Source organism: Giraffa tippelskirchi, chromosome 9 (assembly GCF_054371585.1).
Source record: "Giraffa tippelskirchi isolate mGirTip1 chromosome 9, T2T-mGirTip1v1.2.pri, whole genome shotgun sequence".
NCBI classification, from domain to species: domain Eukaryota; kingdom Metazoa; phylum Chordata; class Mammalia; order Artiodactyla; family Giraffidae; genus Giraffa; species Giraffa tippelskirchi.
The window spans coordinates 117,055,330-117,064,847 of NC_137283.1; the positions used below are offsets into that span (position 1 = coordinate 117,055,330).

General features: G+C 38.7%; 1 protein-coding gene across 3 annotated transcripts in view; it reads left to right on the forward strand.

Moving 5' to 3' along the window:
* FBXL4 (F-box and leucine rich repeat protein 4) overlaps positions 1-6,566 on the forward strand; it is an 83,066-nt gene extending 76,500 nt beyond the window's left edge. For all 3 annotated transcript variants that reach the window (XM_081529168.1, XM_081529170.1, XM_081529169.1), the window contains exon 9: positions 6,011-6,566. In XM_081529168.1, the coding sequence (XP_081385294.1) occupies positions 6,011-6,174 (164 nt within the window). In that variant the 3' untranslated portion in view covers positions 6,175-6,566. The remainder of the gene's footprint in view (positions 1-6,010) is intronic.
* Positions 6,567-9,518: the final 2,952 nt, after the last annotated feature.

The window sequence follows — 9,518 nt, forward strand, 5'->3', positions numbered from 1 at the left end:
GTCTTTTCAAAACGCCACACTCACTTAACTTGCTTGTTTCTTTTCCTGCCTGTTCACATTCTCCCTTGAACTAGCCTAGACTTTTTTATAAGATAAATATTTTGAAATGTTCAAAAAAAGTCAAAGTCACAGGGACAATGAGAAAAAGCAGCCAAAGGCCTTTTAAAAATAATCACAAATTGCATCAGGCTTCACTTCAGAGGATGGTGCCAGTGTTGTTTAAAATCTATTTTACAGTTTCCCCTCCAAAAAACCCTCAAATAAACCCCCAAGCATACACTAGAGATAGAGAGTAGCCAGTATCTGAAAGAGATGCTACCAACTACAAAGATGTAAGTAACACTGATCCCAAAACAAAGCACAGTTGTTATGGACCATGGGTTCTGTTGTCAGATAGCCTAAGTTTGGTCTATGAATGTATGAATTACTTGACAGAAACATAAAAGAAATACAAGTAAGAAGTATCATGACTTCTTTTGAAATATTTGTGACTTGCATGAGCAAGGGAGTATCATTATTTATTTTGCTGAGTATAATTATATAATTTTCAATGGAAGATGACCATCATGCAAATATATTGGAGCATCTTATTTAAAATATAAAGAGCACAGTAAAAAAAAATCACTAATAATAATTCATAATATTAACAGCGATGTGACTATATGCTTTATACTGTTCTGAGCATATTTTAACTTATTTAATCATCACCATAACCTCATGAAGTATTAATAGATATATTAGCCACAGAGAAGAAAACAGGTGGAAACAGGTTAAGTGATTTGTCCAGGGCTCCTGACTAGTAAGGAATCTGGACTTGAACCAGAGTCTCTGCTTCTAACCACTGTGCTGTATTTTTATTGTTTTTTGGTTTCTTTTCACCATTTGATGTTAGAATCCTTATTGTTTTCTTTTAAAAGGGATTCTTAGTTAAACCATGCTGATATTCATTATTTTATTTGTCATTTTGTGATTAGCACATATGAATGTTAAGTGGCATAGCTTCTTTGTACTAAATGTACTTATCTATCAGTACAAAGCTGAATAAGATAGAGTCCCTGTCTTCAGAGAGTTGACAACCTAGCAAGAAGAAATAAAACAAGCATATAAATAACTGTAATGCAAACTAGAAGCAAGTCCATCTTGATGAGGCTCAAAGCAAAGAGAAATATATATATGATCAGAGAAATAAGGAAAGGCTTAATTCAGAAGGCTAATAGGGGACTGCCCTGGTGGTCCAGTGGTTGAGAATCTGTCAATGCAGGGGACACTGGTTCTATCCCTGGTCCAGGGAGATCCCACATGCTACGGAGCAACTGAGCCCATGTGCCACAACTACTGAAGCCCAGTTGTCTTAGAGCCCATGCTCTGCAAGAAGAGAAGCCACTGCAGTGAGAAACCCACATGCTACAACTAGAGAGTAGCCCCTGCTTGCGGCAACTGGAGAAAACCCATGCTTAGCAACAAAGATCCAGCATAGCCAAAAATAAGTAAATGTATAAAATAATTTTTTTAAAAAGGCTAATAGGTATTTGAAAGATAGACTTAAAAAGTGAGGAGGAAATTGGGGGAGGAGGGCATTTTATGCCGAAAGAATAGCATGAAGCAAAAGCAAAGGAGTTGAAATCACAGGATATCTTTAGAGAATAGGCAGTCTTATTTGATCTAAAATGTTGGTATAATGAAGGGTATCATGGGGAGTTTTGAACACCAGGATGAGGAATCTGCACAAAATTAAGCAAGGAAGAGCTCCTCCTGGGCTTCAGTTAGGGGTATGAGTGATATATTTAGAGCTATGTTTTAGGAATCCTTACCTGGAAATGCATAGTAGGTGACTTGGAGAAAGAAGAGATCAAAATCAGAGAGATTGGCTGCAATAATCCATCTAAGGAGGGTCTACACCAGGGTAATGGCATTGGAAAATTAGCCACCATCCCTTCATCCTTTCATTGATTACACACCTATTGAGCATATGCTGTGTTTGGCCTTGTTTTCAACACTGGAGATACTCAGTGCCCTGAAGGAGCAAGCTGACTAAAAATAGATCTGTGTCCTAAGTAGACAAGAAAACAACAGCACAGAGTGCCCTGGAAGCATAAGACAGGGGACACTAGCCCAGTTAAATGTTCAGTCTCTGACTTCCTTCCCTGACATTCTCTTGGGCTTTAGGAACTCCGAATTTATCAGAAAAGACTTCCCTAGTGGCTCAGTGGTAAAGAATCCATGCTGCAATGCAGGAAACACATGTTTGATCCCTGGGTCCAGAAGATCCCCTGGAGGAGGAAATGGCAACCCACTCCAGTATTCTTGCCTGGAGAATCTGATGGACAGAGGAGTCTGGGGGGCTATAGTCCATGGGGTCACAAGAGTTGGACATGACTTAGCAACTGAACAACAACAGTTTATCAGGAAACTCAGATTCAAATGACCAAGACTGGCAAATAGACAATGGTCACAACCCTAGGTGAAAAACTTCACAAGCTTCGATGAAGTTTTCTGATCTTATATAACGAAATCACCCTCAGGATAGCTTACAGTATAGTGTTAGTCTCTCAGTCGTGTCTGACTCTTTGTGACCCCTTGAACTGTAGCCCACCAGACTCCTCTGTCCATGGAATTCTCCAGGCATGAATACTGGATTGGGTAGCCATTCCCTTCTCCAGGAAATCTGCCCGACCCAATCTCCCACATTGCAGGCAGATTGTTTATCGTCTGAGCCACCAACTAAAGCATACGAAAAAGACAATTATCATGAAGATATAGGTGTCCGTCTCAGATCCCATGGGTAGAAGCTGGCTGTGGTCTGACCTCAGGAAGAACCGAAAACCATCCAAAGGCGAGGGAGCTTTTTCTCTTTTTCCTTCCTTCTCCTGTCTTGCCCTTGAGGCCCCCGCCCCCTATGCCCTCCCTCTGCTGCCTTAGGCTCTGTGTCTACATCTCCCTCTGGTCTTTCTTTGTTCTTCTCTTGTCATGCTGGCCATCTCTGCTTCTCTGGGTACACATGGCCAAATATAGCAACCCTGACCCAGTTTTCCACGTCTTTAGTTCAAGAGATTGAGTGGGCACTGGAGACTTGCAGTTCAGTTCAGTCGCTCAGTCGTGTCCAACTCTTTGCAACCCCATGAATTGCAGCACGCCAGGCCTCTCTGTCCATCACCAACTCCTGGAGTCTACCCAAACCCATGTCCTTCGAGTCGGTGATGCCATCCAACCATCTCATCCTCTGTCGTCCCCTTCTCCTCCTGCCCCTAATCCTACCCAGCATTAGGGTCTTTTCCAGTGAGTCAACTCTTCGTATGAGGTGGCCAAAGTATTGGAGTTTCAGCTTCAACATCAGTCCTTCCAATGAACACCCAGGATTGATCGCTTTTAGGATGGATTGATTGGATCTCCTTGCAGTCCAAGGGACTCTCAAGAGTCTTCTCCAACACCACAGTTCAAAAGCATCAATTCTGCGGCGCTCAGCTTTCTTTACCGTCCAACTCTCACATCCATACATGACCACTGGAAGAACCATAGCCTTGACTAGACGGACTTTTCTTGGCAAAGTAATGTCTCTGCTTTTAAATATGCTATCTAGGTTGGCCATAACCTTCCTTCCAAGGAGTAAGCGTCTTTTAATTTCATGGCTGCAATCACCATCAGCAGTGATTTTGGAGCCCCCCCAAAATAAAGTCTGATACTGTTTCCACTGTTTCCCCATCTATTTCCCATGAAGTGATGGGACCAGATGCCATGATCTTAGTTTTCTGAACGTTGAGCTTTAAGCCACCTTTTTCACTCTCCTCTTTCACTTTCATCAAGAGGCTCTTTAGTTCTTCACTTTCTGCCATAAGGGTGGTGTCATCTGCATACCTGAGGTTATTGATATTTCTCCCGGCAATCTTGATTCCAGCTTGTGTTTCTTCCAGCCCAGCGTTTCTCATGATGTACTCTGCATATAAGTTAAATAAGCAGGGTGACAATATACAGCCTTGATGTACTCCTTTTCCTATTTGGAACCAGTCTGTTGTTCCATGTCCAGTTCTAACTGTTGCTTCCTGACCTGCATACAGGTTTCTCAAGAGACAGGTCCGATGGTCTGGTATTCCCATCTCTTTCAGAATTTTCCACAGTTTATTGTGATCCACACAGTCAAAGGCTTTGGCATAGTCAATAAAGCAGAAATAGATGTTTTTCTGGAACTCTCTTGCTTTTTCGATGATCCAGCGGATATTGGCAATTTGATCTCTGGTTCCTCTGCCTTTTCTAAAACCAGCTTAAACATCTGGAAGTTCACAGTTCACGGATTGCTGAAGCCTGGCTTGGAGAATTTTGAGCATTATTTTACTAGCATGTGAGATGAGTGCAATTGTGCGGTAGTTTGAGCATTCTTTGACATTGCCTTTCTTTGGGATTGGAACGAAGACTGACCTTTTCCAGTCCTGTGGCCACTGCTGAGTTTTCCAAATTTGCTGGCATATCGAGTGCAGCACTTTCACAGCATCATCTTTCAGGATTTGAAATAGCTCAACTGGGATTCCATCACCTCCACTAGCTTTGTTCGTAGTGATGCTTTCTAAGGCCCACTGGACTTCACATTCCAGGATGTCTGGCTCTAGGTGAGTGATCACACCATCGTGATTATCTGGGTCGTGAAGATCTTTTTTGTACAGTTCTTCTGTGTATTCTTGCCACCTCTTCTTAATATCTTCTGCTTCTGTTAGGTCCATACCATTTCTGTCCTTTATCAAGCCTATCTTTGCATGAAATGTTCCTTTGGTATCTCTAATTTTCTTGAAGATATCTCTAGTCTTTCCCAATCTGTTGTTTTCCTCTATTTCTTTGCACTGATCACTGAGGAAGGCTTTCTTATCTTTCCTTGCTATTCTTTGGAACTCTGCATTCAGATGGGAATATCTTTCCTTTTCGCCTTTGCTTTTCGCTTCTCTTCTCTTCCCAGCTATCTGTAAGGCCTCCTCAGACAGCCATTTTGCTTTTTTGCATTTCTTTTCCATGGGGATTGTCTTGATCCCTGTCTACTGTACAATGTCACGAACCTCTGTCCGTAGTTCATCAGGAGACTTTACCGAATCCCAATTCTGAATTCCCAGGAGGATCTGCATTGGTTTGTCACAGGGCTGGTCACAGTCATGATAGCAGTATAGTCACAGCTTCTAGAGTCTGTGGCAGGGAGAGGAGGAGATAGGATTCTCAGAGCAAAAGGCATAGACTACTGTTTCAGAAACTTTAATCCCCATCCCATGAATGTATATGCAGTACCATTGTGGGTTTTTTTTCTTTTTTCCTCCCTAGAAAATCTGTAGTTACAACATATGACATCTTAGATCCTAGTCATATTTGGTATGTATTGAGTGCCTGCCATTTGTCGGGTGCTTTACATAATTTATATGATTTATATTCTGTCTGAATACCCCATAATCACTTCAAATTTATTAGGGGCTAAATAGTACTCATCAACCATCATTTGTCTTCCAGTCATGCCATTTTATACTTACTGTAAAACTTATCAAGTTGTATTGTACTTATTTGCTTTCAACTCTGGTCAATGAGTTCTTTAAGGCAAGCACGTGTCTTACTCATCTTTGTATCTCCAGTGCCCTGAGACAGAAGTTTCTACAGGGTAGTCGCTCAGTAATCGCACTGCATGGAATTAGAGGTTGAATCATTGTTAAGTATTGAGGCCCGATTTGACCCATCTCAATCAGGAAAATGAGATGTGCAAACAGTTTTGAACTGGGGTGAACAGAAATAGGAAAGTCTGGAGGAGCTGATTGGAAAGGGTAGGAGGTAGGAATGAAAATAAAACGGGTAGGTTATTGATGAAATTCAGGTCCTAGATTCACCAGCTTGGCTGGAAAAAAATTTTTTACAGGACAATTTCAATATGCAGTCTTTTAAGAAATGCTTTTAATTTTTAAAAGGCTATTTTAAATAATTAACAAAAGGAACTTTTCATCAGGGTATTATATAAATGTTGTGTAATGTTTTGTTTTGTATTGTTTTTAAACAGGAACAAGAATGGTAAGTCCGGCATCATTAAGAAAACTCCTGGAATCTTGCAAAGATCTCTCTTTACTTGATGTGTCCTTCTGTTCTCAGATTGATAATAGAGCTGTGCTGGAACTCAGTGCGAGCTTTCCCAAAGTGTTCATAAAAAAGAGCTTTACCCAGTGACTTCATATATGTCCTGTAATAAAATGAATGTGCTTTTTTAGGGTTTTGTTTTGGGGTTGGTTTTGTTTAGTTTTTATAATGGTGGACATGTCTTAATATCCCATTAAGACATTTGTGGATTTTAAAGAAAAAGGTGGAATTGTCCCTTAAATCACTGAATCAATGATTTAAACAAATGTTTTCACAAAATAATGTAAGCACTTTCCTTCAAGAATATTTGAGTGGCTCATATTATTTTTATTTTATGTTAATCAGTGGTATAATGCTTTAGTCAGTAACTACATGTTTGATAAAAGTAATATGGAAACATTTTAACTTATTTTGAAAGGAGCACTTTGGACAATAAAATATCATGATATTTATGCAAAAATAAAATTAATTTTTCAAACCTCCATGTAAGGATGCCTTATTAATAATAAGCCTTATGACCTGGCCAGTATTCTGTTTGGTATGTACAAAATTGTCAGAGATGTTTGAAGGAAGAATCTTATTTTTCATCTGTTAAGGTTATTTTTTAAGTTGATGTACTAATTATTCAAGTTGAAAGTTTTTAGTTTCTCCACTTTTCTTCTGATATATTTATCTATTTTACTGTTAGATAATAACAGTATAAAAAGATGGGCACAAATAAGAACAAGAGGTCCTAAATGAAATAATTTTACAACTGCTCAGCAGATGCCTTAAAAATTTGCCAGAGAGAAAGGTTTAAGTCATCTGAATTATATGTGGATTTTATTTGTTTTTTTCTGTGCCCCAGCACCTTAAATAATCAGAAATCAGCTATAGTGGAGGAAACAAAGCAAAGAAACATTGTTTTGTTAATTGTAAGTTGATTTAGTTCTGCTTCTAAGAAAGTAGACAGAAAATATTTTGTGGAATGAAAAAGCGGGGCTGTTCCAAATACCAAACTAATATTAAATGTTTAGTGTAACAAAATGTATTTGCCCTTCCAATATCCACACACCCTAGAGTGATCCTGTAGAACTCTGCTGTCCAACACAGCAGCCAGTAGCCACATGTGGCTGTTTTATTTAACTTGAATTTAATTAAAACTTCGATTCCTAGGTTGTACTAGCCACATTTCAAGTGTTCAGTAGTTCCCTGAGGCTAGTGGTTATCATATTGGACAGCACTACTCTATAATTTCTTGTTATAAGATGTTGTCATTTAAGAAGAAGCATATTTGGGTTAAAAATTAGCATAGTTAATACATATGTCTAGGAAATTTTTGAAGATACTCTCAATAGTATATATAGGAAAGCATTTTTACCCCTACCAAAGTTCTTAAGCTAGTGAATTTATACATATGGGAAATAGTAGGCATTCAGTAAATAGTTATTGAATGAATAAGAATATATTACTGAATTCAGCCATATGTCAAATTTTAAAATTATAAATTACAAGTAGTACTGTGCCTATTCTTTTCTAGAATAAAAAGAATGTAGTATGTGACATTTAAAATATTAAAATAGTAATCCAATCTCCTCCACATAAGAAACCATTGTATGAGAGTTGCTGTCCTTTTGATACACCCCACATCTTCTGTTTGATGGCAGAAGCAAAGGGCAGTAAGAAAAGGGCTTCCTTATTCTCCACTACTATCTTCAAGCACTTGGATTTGCTTTTCACTCAGGAATGTATGTAAGCATCTTAAATGTCTTTTGCAGTGGAGGATGGGATTTATAATTTGACTACCAACTGGGTGAAGTAGTGCTTTTCTCTTAAGCTAACAGCTATCATTGAGTTAATACTTCTGTGAGGCACTCTTTCCTGTGGATTGCATTTATAACTCATTTAGTCTTCATTATAACCCTGTATGATAGATATCATTGGTTACTCCCATTTACAGATGAGGAAAGTAAGACAAAGAAAGATCAAAGAATTTATCTCATGATCATGGCTGCTACTGGCAGAGCCAAGCATACACACCCAAGCTATCTGGCCTTAGATCCTATACGGTCAGTCTGTGCTTTAAAAGTGTCCAGGTGAGGCATGCGGTTCTAGGGCAGAGGTTGGAAACATTTTCTGTAAAGACCTGTGATACTGAATATTTCAGGCAGTATTTCAGGCACACCTGGATACTGAATACTGTGGGCTAAGAGGCAAAAAATTGAGATTATTTTGTAAGTACATATGTAACTAAAGAGAAAATTTCCACAAAATTTTTTTTGACAGAATTCAAAACATAAAAATAATTGAGAAGTTTTCTATATTGCAGTTCTAACAGAAAGAAATACTTTGGAGGAGGATAACATTTCACTTAGTTTGGAGTCAGTATTAATATTTCCTATCATCAAAATAGAAAAAAATTGATTGTACATATTCATCTGTTAATGTTCATCTGCAATAAGATTTTACATATTTTGTCTTTGAAAATATCTTTTCATACAGATAAGGATTGCCAAATACATTAATCCATGAGAATATGATTTTCATGGAGCAGATTTATCACTTGGAAGGCATTAATAGAATTTCATTAGGTTCTTTCTTCCCTTGATATTTTCCTTTCAGGATATTACATTGCAGATTATTCACTTCCTGACTCACTTCCTGATTGGAGTTTAGGTGGAAGTTCCTCAACTGCACAATTGAATAGATTTTGACAAGTAGGTATTTTCTTTATACTTACATTCAGAGATCCAGAAAACACTGCCAGACCTACTGTTGGAACTCAGAAAATATATCTGCTGCAAATTCATGTGAGAATGGAGCTCCTGTCGTTTGTCTTACCTTTCCATAGCGCAGGAAGTAATAAAGCAGCTCTGTGTTAACTTTATGATTCAGTGTTAGTTGTCATCAATATTACTTTGTTGTATTAAGTTTCACACATAAGCACTGTTTTGCTGGCTTCACCTCCAGAGCTTCTGATTCAGTTGTTGTTTAGTCACTAAGTTGTGTCTGACTCTTTGTGACCCCATGGACTTTAGCCTGCCAGGCTTCTCTGTCCATGGGATTTCTCAGGCAAGAATACCAGAGTGTGTTGCCATTTCCTTCTCCAGGGAATCTTCTGGACCCAGGGATGAAACCCGCATCTCCTGCATTGTCTGGCAGATTCTTGAACACCGAGCCACCTGGGAAGCCCTCTGATTCAGTAGAATTTGTGTTTCTGATACTAGTTAGGCATTGCTGCGCCTGCTGGTCTGATGGCCACCGTTTGAGAAACACTGCTCTACAGTTCTCCTTAAGTCTGAAGCTTTCCCTTAATCCCAGTGAATCCACATATAGTGGGAATAACTATTGTCATATTGTTGTGCACTGTTGATCAATTTTTGGTTAAATTCATTACAAAACATTATCAATCCTGCAACAAAAGTTAAATTCCAAAGCCATTCAGTATTCTGTAA